The sequence below is a fragment of the Trichomycterus rosablanca genome, chromosome 3 (genome assembly GCF_030014385.1).
Source record: "Trichomycterus rosablanca isolate fTriRos1 chromosome 3, fTriRos1.hap1, whole genome shotgun sequence".
Classification (NCBI taxonomy): Eukaryota; Metazoa; Chordata; class Actinopteri; order Siluriformes; family Trichomycteridae; genus Trichomycterus; species Trichomycterus rosablanca.
In genome coordinates this window covers 25,482,688-25,506,319 of record NC_085990.1, presented here as the reverse complement: position 1 = coordinate 25,506,319, position 23,632 = coordinate 25,482,688, and the positions used below count along the sequence as shown (strand labels likewise).

The window sequence follows — 23,632 nt, the reverse complement described above, 5'->3', positions numbered from 1 at the left end:
TAAGTACTCTCAGAAATAGCAGGGGTGTCACAGGCAGCAATGGTGAGTCAGAGGGACGAGCCACGAAACTTTGACCAAATGTGACTCATTGATGCCAGACAACCTAAAGGCTATCGCATCGGGAACTGACCAATGAAATAGCTACTGTGGCTCAAATTGCAGATTATTTTAATTATGGTGATGAGGTGAATGTGTCACAACACACGGTGCATTGTACAATTTACTCATAGTGCCCATGCCAACTACTTTTTAAATGGTCAGGTGCATGATTGTTTTTCTCCAGGAGGCACGTGTGCGTTGTTTTTTCAAGAAAGAGGTGACTCAGGGATGCACTGTAGATCAAGACGCCTGGCAAAAGGTACAGGAAACCAAAAAACTCCTTCAGATATCTTGTGGAGTCCATGTCTCAGTCAGTACGACTAGTTTTGTCAGCATATTAGGCAGGCGGCTCTTATGTTTTGGCTCATATGTGTAAATATATCCATTATATTCTGAGATTTACCTGCATTTAAATCACCTACATACAATGTGAGGCCAAAAGTAAAACATTATCATAAGCTTGATATACATTTTATTCAAAAACCACTGGCATTAATATGGAGTTGGCTCTGACCTTACAGCCCTAACTGTCTCCACTTGTCTGAGATTTTAGAGTGTGTTCATTCAGTTAAATAAGCATTTGTGAGGCCAGACACTGATGTTGGGTTAAAAGACCTGGCTTCCAGATGTTTATAGGCTTGAAGACGAGGGTGTGTTCAGGCTGTGCACTCATATTTCTCCACACCAAACTCATCCTAACTTGTCTTTATGGATCTCACTTTGTGCACAGGGAGTAAGAAAGATTTCCCAAACTGTTGCCTAAAATTTGTAAGCATATCATTATTTTAGTGTTGACATTTATTTGGCCATATAATGTATGTACCTTACCTAACTTTCACACTGTGTTACATGAGGTTTAATGGTACATGGTATTATCTTTTCTCTTTCCAGTAGCTACCATCATCACTACTGAGAGCCTGAGTGGAATCTAATCTGGGTTCGTCATTGACGGTCAGCTCACCCAGACAAGCTGGCTGCCGCTGGGATGTTTGCCGACGGGATGCTGCAGCAAAGCAGTCTGGGAAACAAACGGGGCATATCATGGTTCTCCAACTCACAATTCTTTCCAATGGGATCAGGTCTCAGATCTGACTCAGTTAAGAGAGACTCAGAGAGCTCTATCAACTCTGACCCAGAATACATCATGCAGCTTGTCGGCGATGTACGGAAATTTGCAGATATGCTGTTTCACCTTAAGGAGGCATTCTACTCTAAAGGTAAGGTGCAGTTATGTAGTCTTTTCAAAACATAGTAATAATGTACAATTAATGAAATAATGTATAGCTTATATTTCCAAGTTGCAAAGTTGGTTGCAATCTTCAATGTTCTTTGTACCGGAGATATCATAATGGTTGCACAGTGGTTAAGATACTGGTTTAATGGTCAGAAGACTGGTTCAAGTCCCACCACTGCCAAGATACCACTGTTGGTCTCCTAAACAAGGCCCTTAATTGCATTGTATTCAGTAACAATTGTAAGTCACTTTAGATAAATCTGTCTGTTATGTGCCATTAAGAAAAAGTAATGTAAATCATAGTTCTTATTTCTGAATTTCTCTAGTAGTCTAGATCCTAGATCCAAAGGTTTAAAGAGATCACAAAGAAAAAAGTTGTTAGTTTTTAAATACGTAGATTTAAAAACATAAACATTTTAATACTTAACAGAATGACTGGAACCACAAATGTACCAAAATTCTTAAATTCTAACAATGGCCAAGATTAAACAAGTTCTTCATTTCACAAAGGTATAAAATACATTTAAAGATCCTAGTTTCAACAATTTAACCAACTATTTAATTCAATTGTTTTGTTGTGATTTACTGGATGTACTCCCAGCACGCATCTGGCAAGCATAATTGGCAGTGCCTGCAGCAGATACTAATTGGCCACCGTATCTGAAGGGTGGGTGCCGGACTATGTGTGGGTGGGTGGGACTTCATACAGGGGCGAGAAGAGGAGGGCTGTGCACGTGTCGGAATAGGCGTGTACAGCGACGTGCTCTGCTCAGATGCAATCGGGTATCCCTCAGCAGTGGAAGACAAATTGAGTATGCTAAATTGGGAGGAAAATGGGGAGAAAATGCCTAAAAAGAAACAAGAAAAACATTGCAGTGTAAAAAAAACTGTTTAAATCCCCAAATTTCTTTAATATTTCAATTCCCAACTTTTTCAATTACAAGGGTTAATCAATTCTTTAAAGTTCTCAATTTCAAAGTTATCACAACATCCAAAAGTCCAAAAAGTTTTCATTTTCACAATAATACAATGATGTAGTTTACATCTGAATGTAAAACGTCCTGATTATGGTTTTGCTCATCCAAAACCTCTCAGGTAGTAAGTTATAGTACTGTAGTGTTTAAAAATGCACAAGGTTGAGAGTTTTAAATGTATGACCATGGACAAACCCTAAAAGTTCTTCATCTTTAACCAGTGATACATTTTTAAACTTAGTGTAATAGAATTTGTGACTGTTTGGCAAAAGTTCTACATCATAAAGCAATTAAAGTGGTTAAAACGGCATTTTATGGGCACTTAGGTGGCGCAGTGGTAAAACATGCTAGCACACCAGAGCTGACATTTCGAACTCATCAGCTCTGCCATCCGGCTGGGCTGGGCGCCTACATGAACATTGATCGGCTTGTTGTTCATACAGGGTGGGAACTTAGAGACTAGATAGAGACTTTCATGGCTGATACAATTACGACCTCTGCTGGCTAATTGATGGCGCCTGCACAGAGACGGGGAAAGAGTGCGTCGATCAGGGTGTGGCTCTCCGTACACAAAGCTGATCCGCATATGAACTTGCCTAGTGCAGGTGAAAAGATGCAGTCGGCTACTGCACACGTGTCAGAGGGGCGTGTTAGTTTCGTTCTTCTCAATCGGAGCGGGGATCGGCATCAGTGGAGAGGAAGCATGATGCAATCGGTCAATTGGACGTGCTAAAGTCGAGAGAAAAAAGGAAGAAAATGCATAAACAAAAAAATATATATATATAAACAGCATCTTATTAAATTTAAATGTTGTTTTCTTAGCCTAAAGTTTACTTACTTTGACTTATTTTTATTAGTTTCAGTGGTGTCACAATATATTGAACCCCAAATGTTTGCATATCAAAAGAAATTAAAGTGGTCAATTTCTGTAAAAGTCGTGTTAATTATTTATTGTGAAATGTATTGTTCTATCATTCATTGTCTCTGTTCCTGAGTTCTGTTTGAGAATTAGGTAGGTTTTTTATTGTGTTCTCTGAAGATAAAGGCTGCTATTTTAAAAAGACCACTGTTTTTTGAGAGGGGCTGCCATAAAGGGGGCGGTTGGGGATGTTGGGATGATTCTAATGGCCCTGGGAAGACAAGAGGTCCATAGAGACCTGTCAATAGGCTTGAAAGGGAAACAAACGGGGCATAGCATGGTTCTTCAACTCTCAATGGTTTGGTTATTAAAATATATCATGAGTAACATGGTGCAGCAGCTAGTGTGGCCACAAAATGTCTTGGTTCTCAGTTTGATCCTTAACTCAAATTACTGTCTGTAGAGTTTGTTATGTCCTTCCTGTTTTAATGTTGGTTTCCTCCTGGTACTTTGGTTCTCTTCTACCTATAATTTTACTTTTGATGTGAATATGTTGTCCTGATACCTTGATAAATCATCTAGGATGTATAGCTGACTTGTACCTAATGTTGCTAGGCTTCAGATCTTGGACATACACCGATCAGCCATAACATTAAAATCACCTCCTTGTTTCTACACTCACTGTCCATTTTATCAGCTCCACTTACCATATAGAAGCACTTTGTAGTTCTACAATTACTGACTGTAGTCCATCTGTTTGTTTACATATGTTTTAAGCCTGCTTTCACCCTGTTCTTCAACCCCCACAGGACCACCACAGAGCAGGTATTACTTAGGGGGTGGATCATTGTCAGCACGGCAGTGACACTGACATGGTGATGGTGTGTTAGTGTGTGTTGTGCTGGTATGAGTGGATTAGACTCAGCAGTGCTGCTGGAGTTTTTAAATACTGTGTCCACTCACTGTCCACTCTTATTAGACACTCCTACCTAGTTGGTCCACCTTGTAGATGTAAAGTCAGAGACGATTGCTCATCTATTGCTGCTGTTTGAGTTGGTCATCTTCTAGACCTTCATCTGTGGTCACAGGACACTGCCCAAGAGGCGCTGTTGGCTGGATATTTTTGGTCGGTGGACTATTCTCAATCTAGCAGTGACAGTGAGGTGTTTAAAAACTCTATCAGCGCTGCTGTGTCTTATCCACTCATACCAGCACAACAGACACTAACACACCACCACCATGTCAGTGTCACTGCAGTGCTGAGAATCATCCACCACCCAAATAATACCTGCTCTGTAGTGGTCCTGGAAGAGTCCTGACCATTGAAGAAGAGCATGAAAGGGGGCTAACAAAGCATGTAGAGAAACAGATGTACTACAGTCAGTAATTGTAGAACTTCAAAGTGCTTCTATATGGTAAGTGGAGCTGATAAAATGGACAGTGCGTGTAGAAACAAGGAGGTGGTTTTAATGTTATGGCTGATCGGTGTATTATGAAGCTGTTACTGAAGGAAAAAGAAAAATGAAGTCTGGTTTGTTTGCTAGTTAGAGCGTAGGAATTATTTATAAGACTGAGTTGTGTTTTGAACTGTAAAATTCATTTTGCACTAATGTCATGCTGAATGCGTTTGACTGTGACCTCTCGGTCACTAGCCTTTCTTATCTCTGTTTTTTTTTTGGTAGACAAACTGAATATGGACTAAACTAACATCACTATCTTAGATCCTCATGATAATTGGTTAACGTTCATTGAGTAAAACATTTTGTTCTTGAAAATTTGTTATATGTCAGGTTAGCCCTGACTCATTCCATAAGGTTTTTACTGGGTTAGTTGGTCTTTTCTGGACTAAAATGTAGAATTTAGCCTTGGTTTAGCTGTGGTTTTAGGTTTTGGTTGGTACTGTTGGTGCTGTTTAAAGCTTTGTATCTGTATTGTATTCAGCAGAATTTTTAACAAGAAGAAAAAGAACCTGCCACACAGAAATGTGAAGAGGGATGGAAATTTTGCCACTTTTAAGGGTTCAGTTCCAAATCTCTAGTACCATTTTTACACTGCACCTCTATAAGGCTCTATACACAGCAATAGGATAATCCAGACTGAAGTAGATTTTAGCATTGTAATTAATTGGTCTGGAAAAAGTGGGCAAGAGTGGCATCTGATTTGGACATTTAAACACGGAATTACAGTATTGTGGGAGCACTCTTGAAGAAAAAAAAGACTCAAGAGTAGTGCACTACTCTATAATTAAATACCTTTTTCTTCACTCCTTTTGCTAATCTCAAGTAAAGCGTTTGGAAAGCTTTGGGAAATGATGAAAGAGCGAGGGGAGATTAAGAGGGCGGCTGCTCTTGCGTGGGTGATTACTGCATTCCAGCCTCTGAGCAGTTCAGCCCAGTTTGGATCGAACCCAGAGCGCTAATTTGAACCTGAAAACACACACCCAGTAATGTTTTTATGATTTTTTAAAATGAAATCCAACAGCTCTCTTTTAATCATCTATAATTTATCTTTTTCTGTGTTTTGCCATATTTCAGGAATAGGACCAAATGTATAAGCAACCATGACGGCTTAATTCCACGCAAAATTAGAGATGGGGGGTTATAATGTATCCACTTATTTGATTATGTATGAGGGGAACACACCCACACTAAAAATTATCCTATAGGTACAGTTTTATTACTGTAATGTGCTTAACCATCCATGTAATTTTTGTTAATTAATTTAAATAGGAATTTTTCAAATAGTATTTGTTTCAAATGTGGTGATAAATTGGTGATAATTATTTTCTTGAAATGAGTAGGCGGCATGGTGGCTCAGTGGGTAGCACTGTCGCCTCACAGCAAGAAGGTCCTGGGTTCGATCCCCGGTGGGGCGGTCCAGGTCCTTTTTGTGTGGAGTTTGCATGTTCTCCTCGTGTCTGCGTGGGGTTTCCTCCTGTTTCCTCCCACAGTCCAAAAACATGCAGTTAGATTTATTGGAGATACAAAATTGCACTATAGGTGAATGGATGTGTATGTGTGTCTGCCCTGCGATTGACTGGTGCCCCGTCCAGGGTGTTACTGTGTGCCTTGTACCCATTAAAAAGCTGGGATAGGCTCTAGTAGGGCTGTCGCGGTGACAGAATTTCCCCTTGCGGTATTCAGACTGTCTCAATATCGCGGTATGCGGTTAAATCGACATTTTTTTGTTGTTTTTGAAAATTACTTAATTGATCTGGATTTTAGAGCTATATAAACAAGCTTTATTGTTAGGCTATGATTCGATATATTATTGCTTTATAATGACAAAGATGAGACGGCTTTAAGACCAATGAAATGCGTGTTTAGGCTATTGTTAAATACAGAACAGAGCAGGGATGCGCGTCTTTTCTCTATTAAAAAAAGGTTTAAATAAGCTTCTAGCCTAGGTTAGATATACACTGTGAAACAAAAAAAAAGTGTTTAGGCTAAATATTTTAAATGCACATCTAATCAAAATATGGTAAAAAAATAGAATAAAGAATAAAGTCTGTAAGAGTTTAAACCTGCGTTATCATGCGCGCTAGACGAACCAACATGTTCACCTGATGTGTTTTAGAGAGGATCTGAGTGGGGTAGCGATGTTCCCCTCGGTACTAAAACTCTCACTGATGGTGCTCGTTGCATTAATACACTGTAGATGTACTGAACCTGCATGCGACTTTAGAGATCAGAGAAAGTCTAGCCTGGTTATCGCGCCACTATTAACCATCTATTTAGTAGGTATAATTAACATAACAATATATACTACGTTTCAAGTTATTATTCGTTTCAATACATTTTTATTCAACGAAAAAATGCATTTAAATCATTCCAGCAAGCCAGCAAGAGAGAATCTGCAGGCTGCAATGCCATATTAACCGTCATTAAGTGTTTTAGTTCGCCAAGGCTGTTTAAATATAGTCTAAATTACAAGTATTTATTGAGTGTGAACTCAATTTAATCATTAATAAACTTGCCTATAATTCCTGTTGCGATTGTTTACATTTTAAAACACAAAGCCTGACACTCAGCAGCAACGCATGAGAACAGGTTGCGGGAAAATGTCGCTCCTAGCTCATTTTCATTATGAATTTATTTAACATTTATTACGCACGAATGTAAGCGTATAAAACAAGATGGACCTGCAACAATAAAAAAAAGGAGAAGAAAGAAAGAAAAAACGTGAATATCGCGGTGTTGCGGTTGTCCAGCATGCCCTGCGGTTGGCTGGTCTATACCGCGATATTTCAAAATTGCGGTTAGCGCGACAGCCCTAGGCTCTAGCACCTCCTCGCGACCCTAATTGGATAAGCGGTTAAGAAAGTGAGTGAATTTAAATAAACATTTTTGTTGGACAACATGTACATGAACATGTGTTGTTGTATACAGTCCCATGAAAAAGTTATCACACCTACTTGTTTTAGAACTTCAGTACAGTATAGTTTAATATAGTGCAGCAGTCTCTTACACTAGCCCGCCATGGCTTAGTGTCTTTGCAGTGCTATCTTTTGGCTGGGCATCTACAGACATGATTAGCTATGTTGAAAAGCGGGGGTCTGAAGCTCTGTAAAGATTGCCGTGGTGAAACCAGACCTCCCACGACCCTCAACATGATAAAGTTGTTGATGAAAATGAATGAATATAGTACAACAAATCCAACCTGTGCCAACACAAATTACATTGATTTAATTGTATGAAAAAACATTAGACAGTACCAAATGACCAGGTGGAAAAAACCCAGCTTGGTTACTCATACTCCCAAGAATCAATAATTGAGTCGACATACCCGAACTGCAGCTCTGTCAACATAACTCAAATATAATCTTCCCAGCAAAGTAAAGTAGCTAAAATGTCTAAAAAACAAGCAGCAGATTATTGCAATATATCTTAAAGAGATAAGAGAGTTACACAACTTTATTTCTCAGTGAGTGTGTCAACATCTGGGTAACCACTAAAGATCCCAAGTGAACATCTAAGAAACGAATGGACTGGCTTACCTCAGAGAAACCAGCATTTCATTTCCACCTAAAAGCACAGGTTTATGACAATTCTGCACAAATTAGAGACAGATACATTTGACATTGCTTATTAGACGGGATGTAAACAAACCAGCTGCACAAGTTGTTAAAGGCTAAAGAGTTAAAGGGTAAAGTAAAGCTCTCAGGTAAAAAAGAAATTTAGAGATAATATGAATAATATGACGTTGCTAATATATGCGGATTATACACAGATCTTTTGGGGGCTCATTTTGAGAGCATGATTTGTTTTGGTGTGAGTGACAGGTGTATAGTACAGAGACCCCAGTGTTGTGTGGGTAAAATAAAATTACATTAACCAAAGACATTAAGAGATAGAGATTTTGTAAAGGGTTGTATGTATGTGTATGTGTGTGTGTGTGTAAGAAAGTACCCTCAACACCAGACAAAAACTACAAACACAGGAAAAGGTCCTGGGTTCGATTTCGTGAGGAGTTCGCATGTTTTCCCTGTGTCAGTGTGGGTTTCTTCTGGGTGCTCGAGTTTCCTCCCACAGTCCAAATACATGCTGCCAGGCTACTTGCCTATAGGTATGAGTGTGTTTGTAAATGTGTGTGTGAGTGTGTTTGCCCTGTGATAGACTGGCGGCCTGTCCGGGATGTTTCCTACCCTGAATCAGATAAAGCCATTTTTTAATTACAGTGGTACCTTGAAACTCAACATCAATTGGTTCTGGGACTGGCGTTGAGTTTAAAAGGCGTTAAGTTTCAAGGTATTTCTTCCCATAAGGATGCATGGGAAACCTGTTAATGCGTTCCATGGTCCCGTAGACTTGCATATATTTTAGGCTAATGTAAAATAATGGGGTTGTTTTTGACACTTATACACTGAAAATAACACAAATATAATATAAAAACACTAAAAGCTGATTCTCACAATTTCTCACCACCCCGAGCTGTAACACAAGCTAAACAGAGATACATGTGGACGCCTTCAGAGTGAATCTGACGGTTATTCCACACAAATGCAGATTCGTCTCATATGCACACTTTGATGATGGTTTAACGCACTGCTCAAGCCGAGTGCTGAAGAAAGCGACTGTTCATTGTTAGTTTGAAATTAAATAAATAAAATTAAAAAAACAAACAAACTGAAGTTTTAAAACTTGGGTTTAAGGGTACAAATTTCTCGACGAATGGTGTTGAGTTTCAAAGATTTTGAGTTTAGGGACGTTGAGTTACAAGGTACCACTGTATTTTATAAAGGCATGTTTTATTATTTTTGCCTCTTTTGTATTTCCACTCCGATTAAAAGCCTTTATTCAACGTTTATGCCAACACATTCTTCAAATCATGAGGAATGTAGGGGGGTTAAAAAAAGTGGTGATGCCATTTGTAGTCAGGAGGAATGTTGTCTTTTGTTGGAGGGTGCTTGACCCTTCTCGACCTGGGGAGACGTTTGGAGAAGCTGACTATAAGTGAGCACTACTTCTCACTTGTGTTTTTACCTCTGCATTCCTCCATTCCTCATAGTCCCCCATCCCTGAGTGTTCACCAATGTCAGGATGGGTTTGCATTTTCAGTATAGTCTGAATATTTGATGTGTACCTCATCCTAAACAACTCTTATTACAAGTTTAGCCTGACCAGTCCATGTTCAGTTTCATATGTGTGTGATGTATCAAATGTTAATAACTCAGGATACAGTTTTCTCCCATGCAATCTGGATAAATGCAGGAAAGGGCAAATTTGGAAAAAATGGGGGTTAATTGGGCTGCAGGAAGAGAAACACTACTCTGTAGAGGGTAGTGGATTACAGGCTCAGAGCTTTATCTCAGAGCCACTGCTGAAATAAAGACTAATGCCTTTAAGAATGAACCGCACTAATGCCCCTTTCAGATCTCTGCTGCCCGACTTAACCTTGATTCATTCATTCACAGCGGACTGGGACATTCTGTGTCAGATCAGATTCAGATAAGAGTTTTGAGACTGAACCGCTTCCATAGTCGCTGCAGAACAAAGACTTAAACAGTGCATGCTTGTATATACCTTCATTCACTGCAGGTTAAACTGGGCTTTGATTGGTTTTAAACAGCGTGGTGCCTGTTATACCTCATCGGACTGAAACTGATCGTTATCTTAATGTTTTCATGCCATTTACACGTCATGAGTCCTGTATCTGGAATGTGGTCATGATAAGAGTTTAAGCACTTACATGTGTAGTCAAATGTATCTCTGGTAAATTAAAAACATTTCAGCATTCATCACAGGCTTCCCAAGTTTTGCCTGATCAGAGATGGGGACTTGAGTCTGCGACTCGAGTCATAGTCGCACATAAGTCGCACACAAAGCGACTTCAGACTCAACTCAAAAAATGACTCGTAAACAACAAGAGTCCCTAGCGTCAGCATGTGTTAACATTAGTTAAGTGTGACAATTATATATGCATATATACAGGGGTTGGACAAAATAACTGAAACACCTGTCATTTTAGTGTGGGAGGTTTCATGGCTAAATTGGACCAGTCTGGTGGCCAATCTTCATTAATTGCACATTGCACCAGTAAGAGCAGAGTGTGAAGGTTCAATTAGCAGGGTAAGAGCACAGTTTTGCTCAAAATATTGCAATGCACACAACATTATGGGTGACATACCAGAGTTCAAAAGAGGACAAATTGTTGGTGCACGTCTTGCTGGCGCATCTGTGACCAAGACAGCAAGTCTTTGTGATGTATCAAGAGCCACGGTATCCAGGGTAATGTCAGCATACCACCAAGAAGGACAAACCACATCCAACAGGATTAACTGTGGACGCAAGAGGAAGCTGTCTGAAAGGGATGTTCGGGTGCTAACCCGGATTGTATCCAAAAAAAATAAAACCACGGCTGCCCAAATCACGGCAGAATTAAACGTGCACCTCAACTCTCCTGTTTCCACCAGAACTGTCCGTCGGGAGCTCCACAGGGTCAATATACACGGCCGGGCTGCTATAGCCAGACCTTTGGTCACTCGTGCCAATGCCAAACGTCGGTTTCAATGGTGCAAGGAGCGCAAATCTTGGGCTGTGGACAATGTGAAACATGTATTGTTCTCTGATGAGTCCACTTTTACTGTTTTCCCCACATCCGGGAGAGTTACGGTGTGGAGAAGCCCCAAAGAAGCGTACCACCCAGACTGTTGCATGCCCAGAGTGAAGCATGGGGGTGGATCAGTGATGGTTTGGGCTGCCATATCATGGCATTCCCTTGGCCCAATACTTGTGCTAGATGGGCGCGTCACTGCCAAGGACTACCGAACCATTCTGGAGGACCATGTGCATCCAATGGTTCAAACATTGTATCCTGAAGGCGGTGCCGTGTATCAGGATGACAATGCACCAATACACACAGCAAGACTGGTGAAAGATTGGTTTGATGAACATGAAAGTGAAGTTGAACATCTCCCATGGCCTGCACAGTCACCAGATCTAAATATTATTGAGCCACTTTGGGGTGTTTTGGAGAAGCGAGTCAGAAAACGTTTTCCTCCACCAGCATCACGTAGTGACCTGGCCACTATCCTGCAAGAAGAATGGCTTAAAATCCCTCTGACCACTGTGCAGGACTTGTATATGTCATTTCCAAGACGAATTGACGCTGTATTGGCCGCAAAAGGAGGCCCTACACCATACTAATAAATTATTGTGGTCTAAAACCAGGTGTTTCAGTTATTTTGTCCAACCCCTGTAAATATATATATATATAACCCGCAGCACACACAATGGGTAAATGTTACAGCCAGCTTCCCACGTAGTGATGAAGCGTCGCTCCTTACACAGTTAGAAGTTTACTTTATTTGAACATTTTCATTACCTTTGGATTGGAATCTCACTTAAAATAGTGGAATTCCCTACGTAGTGCACTTCACAGGAACAACTGGGGTGAATGGAACGCTCCTACAGAATTGGCGCTAATGGTTGAAAGACCGCTTTCTGAACCAATCAGACCTTCTGATTTTAATTTTTAGTAAGAAATGCTGTTATTTGCATGTATTTAGTTTGTCACACAGATGATTGTCAATGAAACGCTTGATTGGCTTTCTAACGAGTTAGTGTTTTACTTCACAACTGGGAAAAGTTTGAAGGTTTTTAATTGTAAGCACATTTACAAAATAATGGATTATATTCCTAATGGGACACACGGTTATAAATGTAATAGCATCTGGAAGAACATAAGCTAAGGTAAGCAGTGGTTATGATTTTTTTTGCTGTGTTTTGGATTTTGGCCGCTGTGCCGTGATTTATCGCGTGCTTTTGTGTTGCAATGAAAACAAAACATATCAGTTTAAGCTTTTAACTGGTACCTTCTTGTTACGGAAATTACATTCATTTGCACTATGACTAGGAAAGTAAAGGCACTAAGTAAAACGGCAAAATACAGTTGCTAATCTGTTGTTGTTTTTTATCTGAACTTACATAATATTTGTTTATTTCTACACTACATTTCCAATATATGTTTTGTGTATATCATATTGACTCGTGACTTGACTCGGACTCTAGCTTAAAGACTTGTGACTTGACTCGGACTCTAGCCTAAAGACTTGTGACTTGACTCGGACTCATATTTTGTGACTTGTGAACATCTCTGCTCCTGATACAGCAAATGATACAATAAAACAATATGTAATTATAACACTATGAAGTACACATTTTTGTGCATTTTCCACTTTCCCTCCCAGTCTAATAATTTCCAATTCCCTTTTGTAATTACCAAACTCAAGTTTAGTTTCAGTCTCTTTTAAGCAGTAGCTGACTGCCACTAGTTAGTGGTTAACCTCTGAACTCAATGGGGAAAATGTGTGATCCGAAATGCCTTGCTAGACTTGGTCAGGCTTGTTTAAGCTGACAGAAAAGCATTGGTAACTAAGATAACCACTTTACAACTGTGCAGAAAAGCACAACACATGAACGCAAACTCGCTTTAACAGCAGAAGACAACATACTGGGTTCCAGTCCTGTTCCAGTGCAGACAAAAACATACAGTTTAGACAAAATCTTTGATTCTAACATTCCTTACACACCTTACAGCAGAAATCAGGATTTGTCAGACCAGGTAATGATTCACCAGGTTTTGAGTTGTCCAGCTCATTGAGCCTTTGCTCACTGTACCTCGGATTTCAGTTTTCAACTGAGAAGTGTAACCTAATATAATCCTTTTTGTCATTCTTTTATGACAAGCAGATCTCTACACAGATTAGACAGAGACGTTCCACATAAAAAATGTTGGCGGAATAAAAAACAAACCGCTCTAGCAGTTGCAAGGCTTTAGGTTTAAAATATGTTTGCACAAGCATTTCAGTGCAAATCCTACAGAAATATGTTTTTTGTATTATGCTTCCTCTCTACTGGTGCTGACCGCCGCTTCGATTGAGGAGAGCGAACTGGCACACGCCCCTTCCAACACTGCAGCCGACTGCATCTTTTCACCTGCACGAGGCGAGTTCATATACGGATCAGCCTTGTGCATGGAGAGCCACACACTGATCAGCATTATTCCTCCACTCTGTGCAGACGCCATCAATCATCCAGCAGAGGTCACCCTATCCGGCTCCCTTTCCTGGATGAACAACAGCCAAACTTCGTTCATATAGCCGCCCAGCCTAGCCTAGCCACCTGAGCGGCAGAAATATGTTTTTGCACATTTTTTAAATTTGTTTAATAATTACAGTATCCACTGTGAATTGTCAATAAGGGAAACTGTGAGTTTCAATGCTGCACCATCAGGGTGCCCTGCAAACTGTTATCTGCTAAAGGCGGTGTAAAGTATTTACCTGGTTGGGTGTCCAAACTTTTTAGTATTTTTTATTAGCCTGTTTTTTTTTTTTTCTTCTTCTTGTTGATTCTTTTCACTTTATTAATAATAAAAATATGCACATTGTCCCAAGGTGCCCAAAGCTTGGGGTTTTGATAGGTAAAAAAAAGTCTATGACTTATATTGACCAAAATATTAATCCTATCAATCTATAAACATGCATCTGCAAATTAACAGTGTAGCAAAAACTCCACATGGATTCCCATTGGCCTACTTCCCTAGGATCTTTGCACTTTTTGATTAGTTGCGCTGGATAGGAGCCTTTTCCAAAACAAAATAGATTTGCATGTGAAATACTTTTGTTTGCAACAACTTTTGGCATATATTTAGTAACAAGCGATGTGTTTGCAGTATTTCAGTCAGTGATGACATTGTCTGGATGCTTGATGTTCCGGGTCACTGCACGTTCTCAAAGAGTAATCAGCAATAGTTAACCAGGGAAGTGAACAAGAGGCTGTCATAAATCAGAGTCCACACTGTGATTACAAGTGATTTAAATCCCATTCACTTTATGAGTTTATTGTCTCTGCAATGCGCAGCCATAGAAAGAACCACTGCTGTTCGGCTCAGTAGAGAAGAAGGCAAGTGACAGGCACTCCTTCGAACAATGAGCAATATTTGCTTCAGCTTTACGTGCCTTAAAACAGCTCTGCTATTCAGATTCACTGATGTGCATCTAAAGCTCTTTTGTCTTTGGTATCATCTCCTCTTTTGTTCTTCCTGCAAACCGGCAGGTTTTGGCTCCTGGCTGATTTTCCCATGTAAAAATAGCATTGAGTTTTGAGAACCCGCTTCTGGGAGAGTTACGACCCATTTTTTTATTTCTTCTAGAAGTTGTGGAGGTCACCTTAAATGGTAATCTACTGCTCGCTGTACTCGTTAAGCTCTCAGGACCAAAGCTGGAGTTAAACGTATTTTATGGACTTGAAAAACAAATGTTTCTGTTCCTATGGCAGTTCAGAATGACCTGGTTATGGCACCGGCCCATCTCTATTAATGATGTGCTTACAATGCGACAGGGGGTTGGTAAACATCCACAGAGTTTGTGACCCTGTCACCAGCATGCGATAGACATGGTGGTAATTGGATTAGATTATTTTTGGGGAGATTAATGCAAGAGGACAAAGGACACTGAAGAAGGACTGAGTAGTCTCTCTCTCTGTATATGTCTGTCTGTCTATCTATCTATCTATCTATCTATCTATCTATCTATCTATCTATCTATCTATATATATATATATAGATATAGATATATATAGATATATATATATATAGATATAGATATATATATATATATATATATATATATATATATATATATACATATACAGGGGTTGGACAAAATAACTGAAACACCTGTTATTTTAGTGTGGGAGGTTTCATGGCTAAATTGGATCAGTCTGGTGGCCAATCTTCATTAATTGCACATTGCACCAGTAAGAGCAGAGTGTGAAGGTTCAATTAGCAGGGTAAGAGCACAGTTTTGCTCAAAATATTGCAATGCACACAACATTATGGGTGACATACCAGAGTTCAAAAGAGGACAAATTGTTGGTGCACGTCTTGCTGGCGCATCTGTGACCAAGACAGCAAGTCTTTGTGATGTATCAAGAGCCACGGTATCCAGGGTAATGTCAGCATACCACCAAGAAGGACAAACCACATCCAACAGGATTAACTGTGGACGCAAGAGGAAGCTGTCTGAAAGGGATGTTCGGGTGCTAAACCGGATTGTATCCAAAAAACATAAAACCACGGCTGCCCAAATCACGGCAGAATTAAATGTGCACCTCAACTCTCCTGTTTCCACCAGAACTGTCCGTCGGGAGCTCCACAGGGTCAATATACACGGCCGGGCTGCTATAGCCAAACCTTTGGTCACTCGTGCCAATGCCAAACGTCGGTTTCAATGGTGCAAGGAGCGCAAATCTTGGGCTGTGGACAATGTGAAACATGTATTGTTCTCTGATGAGTCCACCTTTACTGTTTTCCCCACATCTGGGAGAGTTACGGTGTGGAGAAGCCCCAAAGAAGCATACCACCCAGACTGTTGCATGCCCAGAGTGAATGTTGCATGGGGGTGGATCAGTGATGGTTTGGGCTGCCATATCATGGCATTCCCTTGGCCCAATACTTGTGCTAGATGGGAGCGTCACTGCCAAGGACTACCGAACCATTCTGGAGGACCATGTGCATCCAATGGCGGTGCCGTGTATCAGGATGACAATGCACCAATACACACAGCAAGACTGGTGAAAGATTGGTTTGATGAACATGAAAGTGAAGTTGAACATCTCCCATGGCCTGCACAGTCACCAGATCTAAATATTATTGAGCCACTTTGGGGTGTTTTGGAGAAGCGAGTCAGGAAACGTTTTCCTCCACCAGCATCACGTAGTGACCTGGCCACTATCCTGCAAGAAGAATGGCTTAAAATCCCTCTGACCACTGTGCAGGACTTGTATATGTCATTTCCAAGACGAATTGACGCTGTATTGGCCACAAAAGGAGGCCCTACACCATACTAATAAATTATTGTGGTCTAAAACCAGGTGTTTCAGTTATTTTGTCCAACCCCTGTATATATATGGGGTTATGCCCAATTATGGTCAATTTGGAGAGGGGTAGACAACAAACTATCTCGGGGTCATCCTCCCCCAGCCGACCAATAGCGCCATTGGGAATTTAAATCCTGGATCCAAGTGATAATGGGCTAGTGTAATTTGGCACTGCGCCACCCAAGCACCACCCAAGCATCAGCTCAGTAATTAGGTTAAATGGAGCATGCAACTTCTTCCCCTGCATTTTAACACCTGTTAGCAATGGGTGTAGCCGACACACCTAAAGTTCATAATTAGGATGTGGCCATATTGTGTAAGCAGATAGAGAATACCATTTAGGGAAGAACCACAGTGGCCAGTGTTTTTAAATGAGTAAATCACTGCTGCAGTGAACTTTTGTAATATGTTTTTACAACCTTCTCATTACGATTTTGGAAACAGCAAGGACATCTAATTGCGAGATCTTCGCATAAGTGTTTAGGTGAAAGACGTCGGCTTAGGAGGATTTTAGCTTATCTGGCCCAATTATACGCTTTAGCTAAACTTCTGCTGAGCCTGTGGTGTTGCAAAAACACATCTGTTCATTGTCTCCTGAAGCTGGTGTCTCCTAACCAGTCTGGTCAGCATCATCTCAAAGACTTTAAGCATGGTGGGTTGTTTATGAGGCAGATCCCATGGAATCCTGAACAATCCCAGACTTCCCCAAGAATGACATGTTAGATAATCAAACCCTTCATCATCCTCCCAGTCCAGAGCTACTGCACCACTGAACTTGTTTTAGATATTTAGATGTTATTATTGGTTAAACTGAATGTTATTACTGGTTGAATTTTATACACATACATTTAATCATTTGACAGATGCATTCAATTCAAAGCCACATGCAATTAGGACAGAATATGTGGCCGTGACATGTGCCTGGTGATGCAGGGAAGGGAGCCCTCTCAAAGATAAGAGGTTCTTGGCCCTAACACAACCTTGCTTCTCATATCCTGGGTTTTTTTTCCCAATGCATTACTGTGAAATAGAGCAAATTTACCAAAAACATTATTACAGTGTTGGGACAGAGGTGCAATAAGTAAGAAACATTTATAGAACTAGTCCACTTTGAAACATTGTAATAGAATCAGTTCAAAAACAACATTTCTTAATGCAAGATTGCAAATAATTTATGTATCTCACCATTTACCATACATTATATACAACCCCAGATCAGAAAAAGTTGGGACAGTATGGAAAATGGCAATAAAATAGAAATGCAGTGTTCCTTACATTTACTTTGACTTTTATTTGTTTGCAGACAGTTTGAACCCAGGATATTTCATGTTTTATCTGCTCAACTTCATTTCATTTGAACCTCCATTCCTGCACTTCAGGCCTGCAACACATTCCAAAAAAAGTTGGGAGGAGGGCAATTTAGGGCTAGTAATGAGCTGAAAAAACTAAATAATGATGTTATTTCAAACAGGTGATGTGAACAGGTGATTGTAATCATGGTTCGGTACAAAAGAAGCATCCAGGAAAGGCTGAGTCTTTGATAAGCAAAGATGATCAAAGGATCTCAAAGAAACCTCAAAGAAAGATTGGAAGGGATTTGCATATTTCTCCCTCTACAGTGCATAATATCATTAAACAATTCAAGGAATCAGGAGGAATCTCAGTGCGTAAAGGCCAAGGGCGCATGCTTAAGCTGAACGCCTGTGATCTTCCATCCCTCAGACAGCACTGCATCAAGAACTGCCACTCAACAATAGCTGATATAACCACATGGGTGAGGGATTACTTTGGCAAACCTTCGTCAAGCACTACAATTCTTTTTTTTTTTTTTTTTTAAAAGATGGACACTGTGTTCCGGACCAAAGACAAAAAGGACCATCCAGACTGTTGTCAGCAACAAGCTGGGACAAAATTGGACAAAATAAAAGCTGAAACACTAAATCACTTGGTATCCTCGGTGCCAAAACATCTTTTAAGTGTGCCTTTACTGTCCCAACTTTTTTGGAATGTGTTGCAGGCCTGAAATGCAGGAATGGATGTTTATTCAAATGAAATTAAGCTGATTTATTAATATTTATTAATAAATGAAATGAAGTTGACCAGACAAAACATGAAATATCTCAGGTTCATCCTGTCTGCAATTAAATAAAAGTCAAAGTAAAAGTAGGAAACTGTGTTTTTTATTATTTGCATTTTCCATAGTGTTCCAACTTTTTCTGATTTGGGGATGTAGAAATCTAGAGAAATCTCTCTCTCTGTGTGTCGGGCAAGGCTGGAAACCACTGTTAAATGTGTGTGACATTTAAGCCTTCAGTAAACACTGCATGAGAATATGAGTCATAATACTGTGATAAATATAGCCACGTGTTTAGCAATACATTGGATAACAATTAGTCACTTAACACTGTACAATGTTAAAACACTGTACATGTTAAAACTCTTATACAAAGGCTTACATCATCCATGTTAATGTTTTGTAAAAATCTCACATGACGCCATCTGTATCTCATGCGACCGCAAGTGGACTCCTGACCCCGGGGTTGAGAACCACTGAGTTACTATATTTACTACCATGCTACACAACACCACATCATGAATCACACAAACACAAGTAAGTACGAATCAAGTAATATCAGAAATGAATGAACTGACATTTATCTACAGCTGAAAATATCATTGTTGAATTACTGCTCTTGGTTTTATTCACAGCAGCTAACAGTTGAATGAAAGCAAGTATTCTCCTGTAAGCTGGTTCTGCCAACATTTGACCACCTTAACGGTCACTGACCCGGTCCCCATAGCACACGTTTAGTACAACATTGGTATAATGCTGGATTTTGCACCTCTCTTGTGAGATTCACTCGCTAAACTGAGAAATTGTGATGCATCAGTATGGAGATGCATGAAGTCAGTATATTAAACCCTGCACATGAAATAAAAATATTGGGACACCTGACCATGGCCTTGTTGGAAATCCTATTCCAATACCATGAGCATTTCTATTGAATTGCTCCCTCTTTTTTATGTAGCTTTAATATCATCATTTACATTTTCATTTTCAGCATTTAGCAGATGCAGTACTGTGACAGTATTTATTGTCTAATCAGTTGAGGGTTAAGGGCCTTGCTTAAGGGCCCAACAGTGGCAACCTGGCAGATGTGGGGCTTGAACCAGTGACCCTCTGATTACTAGTCCAGTACTTTAACCGCTAGTCTACAACTGCCCTAGTCATCATCCAGTCATCATGGATCATTTGGAGTGTGTCTGTGGGAATCTCCACACAATCAAAGTTTCATTTATCCAAAAAAATGTTCAGCTGGGTTGATACTAGGGCTCTGTGTAGGCAACTGAAGCTCCTTTGCACACAACCAGTTAAACCATGTTGTTGTACAGTAGAGCTTACTTTGTGTTCAGGGGCATAATCATGCTGAAAGGGACAGGAGATTACCCCAATTTGGAAATTTCCCCTACACTATCAACATAATTCAATTATTAGGAGGAATGTCTACATACTTTTGCCCATATATTTTACAGTGGAGCCAAAAAATTCTAAAAACAACTTATGAATCCTTCCTAAATCCTACCACTGTGCCACACAAGCTCACTGTTATGCAGATTATATGATTTGTAACAAAAATATTCATTTAAAAAATGAAAGTGTATGAAATGTTTTGTGTAACTTCTCTGTGCCCATATGAAGATGGCTAGTATGACACAGGAGTACAGTAGTACCTTGAAACTCAACATCAATTGGTTCTGGGAGTGGCGTTGAGTTTAAAAGGAATTAAGTTTTAAGGTATTTTTTTCTATAAGGATGTATGGAAAACCTGTTAATGCGTTCCATGGTCCCGTGGAACTGCATATATTTTAGGCTAATGTAAAATAATGGCCTTGTTTTTGACGCTTATACACTGAAAATAACACAAGTATAATGTAAAAACACTGAAATACAGTTAAAAAAGCCGCTAAGGTGGCGCATCAGTAAAACACGCTGGAACACTAGAGCTGGGATCTCGAATACATCGTATCGAGTCTCAGCTCTTCCTGCCGTCTGAGCTGAGCCGCCACATGAACAACGTTGGGCCTGTTGTTCAGATAGGGGTGGGATATTAAGCCGGATAGGGACTCTGCTGGCCGACTGATGGCAGAAATACAATAAAACCTGCTCTTTATCTTTACTTCTTTATTGTTTTCTTATGCTTCTTAATTAGTGGAGGGAACTTTTGAGCAGTAATAATTAAGAGTTTTAGTGTTTCGATGTCATTCTTTAAATACATTAAATCACATTAAGCTTTTTAAACGATAAACGTTTTAGACTCTCTGAAAAGCTGATTCTCAGAATTTCTCAGAACCTCGAGCTGTAACAGAAGTTTAAAAGTGAAACAGTGAGGAAAATCCAGATAAACACAGGAACATGTGGAGCTTTCAGAGTGGATTTGACGGTTATTCCACACAAATGCAGATTCGTCTCATATGCACACTTTGATGACGTTTTACCGCATCGCTCAAGCCGAGCGCTGAACTAAGCAACAGTCACACACATGTTGAGTTTAAGGGAAACTTTGAGTTTAAGGGTACAAATTTCTTGACGAAGGGTGTTGAGTTTCAAAGATTTTGAGTTTAGGGGACGTTGAGTTACAAGGTACCACTGTACATGGCTTATTTGTCCCAACTGGAAATAAAACTCAAGCTATCATGCTATTCTCATCTTATGAAGCAGGTCTGCTCTGAATTAGAAGCTGGGCTTGGCCTTATAGGCTGCTGAACAAAAATGTTCTAAAATCAGCACCTTAAAGCTTGACTGACGCTTTAGTCGAAGGATTCCTGATAATAAGGATAAAGCAATGCTGAGCAGCTTTGTGTTCATTTATGTAATGTCAACAAAAATGTTTTAGAACATTTACATTGGAGAGAAAAAAAAACCCTAAACGGCTATTATTAAAAGACACTGAACAAAAAATAATGATATGCAGGCTAGAATGATTCACTATGGTGACCTCCAAGTAATAATAATGATAAAAATAATACAGTGCAGGATCTTTCTGTCCCTACTTTTATTTAGCTAAGACGTTTTTCTCATACTCTTTCATTGTATCAATGTGTTATAGTGTAAAATTTGTGTTCATGGTCATGGTCAAGCTTGGTTCATGCCCATGAGACCTTGAGAAGAGTGTAGGTTTAACTGCTGTGTCAATATTGTCCCTCTGTCAGCCACGGCCATTGCCACTGCCCTGTGCTAATAGTTCTGATAAAGGTGGGAAAAGCGCCGGTCCTGTCCTCACAGACGGGTCGTTTTTTTATCATCCTTTTCACCGTCCCTCACCCCTCACTTTCTGCGTCCCATCCCATCCCCCTTCCTCAATCACTTGCATAGTCTACATTCCTGTGGAACAAACGCTCACTTGTTGCTTCAGACCTCCACACCACACCAGCAGCTGAGCCGGGCCTGGAAGCTGCATCCAAGAAATAATAGGAGGCCTTTGGTGGTGAATGTAAAAAATGTGGTTCTTGTTAAAGTGGATTATTTTTAAAGGGCTTTGTTGTGATGTGACTGGGGTGTATGCTTTCGTGTCTAGTCAGCTTTGAGGGTGAATTGTTAGACTGCTTGTAAAGAAGCAATTGCAGAGTGAAACAAAAGAATTTGGTCAGTTCTTCCTGGAGCATGTAGAGGTTAGGGTATGGTTTGACATGGCTAATAACAGGTTGTGGTTTTCACACAGGATCAAGGAGGTCATGTGATCTGTATAACTATAGGGCTCTGTAAGCTCTGTTTTTTAAAATTTGCCTTTATTTTTCCACAATTGTGTAGATTTTTTTACCCTTGATATTTTCATGTGATCCAGATTTTAATGCTACTTTTTAGTGTAATAAAAGAAAAAATATCGTCCAGTTAAACTCGTGGATTTAAAGCAAATCTAAACCCTATTACCTTTGAGCCCCCCTCCTCAATAAAGAGGTATGTAACCCATCCGACCCAAAAAAACAGAAGACACGATACGTATCTAGAGGTGTAGCCACCTTCAGGCCTCCGCATACTTCCTGCGAAACTAAGTTCGCAAGCGTTGCACAAAGTCGAATGCACCTTTGCGAGCTTACAAGCTGGCATACTTTTAGCGGTTTTGTTTTGCCTGTCGCGTCTGCTCCACACCTGCAAGTGATGCTGTGACAGTTATAAAGTTAAGTTTCATGACTACCGAAAAATGATGATCACAGTTATGGCAACGTGCGAGGTATTGGAAGCGTATAAAAATGCTACAAGAAGAAGCAGATGAGGAACAATCTGAGTGTCTTTATAATCTCTCAGCGAGGAATCATAAAGGTGACAATACCGCCGTACTTGCTCTGAGAGACGCTCCTCAAAATCGTCCATGTTTGTTTTCATGGCACAGATCTTTTTTTTACCGACCAATCACAGGCGTTGTCATGGAGTGTCGTCGTCCGTGGAGTTCGCCCTGCTTCCATGTGCGCGACAAGGCAAGCGAAGCCTCTGTGCGACGTCCGTGGTTGTTCGCTTTCTACACAATTACGTCACATTGGTTGCCGAGCCAGGCGACTACCGTCTCCGCATGAAGTATGCCGAGTCCCTTACTCCCGATCACATTTAACTTCCAAGCCACTGCAAGCCCCCATAATACCCTCTAAGTTGCCAAAAATTACAATAATTAATCTTAAACAAAAGAACGAATACATACTTAAACCCAGAGCACAGTATCTACTCAGTCTCTGTTTTGACTATATGTAGCCCTATATGTAGTCCAGACATTCTACTCGATTTCTTCTGGCAAGCCCTAGACCTCTGTGGCAGCGACCACATCCCCCTACTCATAACTACCTATAAACGCACCACAAGATGGCAACCAAAAAAAGACAACTGGCCCAAATTTTAAACCTGATGCAGAGGACAGTAAAAAGATCTTCACTAAGACCAGATTAAATTGCTCACAACACTTGAAACATTGTGACACCATTACTACAGTTAAAAAGCAAATAGCAAACAAACAGAAACCTTCAAAAATAGGAATGTAACGATGCACCACAAGACAGTTAAAAATCGGTGCACATGTGCCACTATTTGAATCGGTTATTC

The 23,632-nt window shown here is 40.1% G+C and overlaps 1 protein-coding gene across 1 annotated transcript in view; it reads left to right on the top strand.

The window, feature by feature from the left end:
• Window positions 1–1,084: 1,084 nt before the first annotated feature.
• The window catches only part of arhgap29a (Rho GTPase activating protein 29a), an 82,773-nt gene continuing 60,225 nt past the window's right edge, over window positions 1,085–23,632 (top strand). Inside the window, exon 1 of the mRNA XM_062992009.1 lies at window positions 1,085–1,316. Within this exon, the coding sequence (XP_062848079.1) occupies window positions 1,085–1,316 (232 nt within the window). The remainder of the gene's footprint in view (window positions 1,317–23,632) is intronic.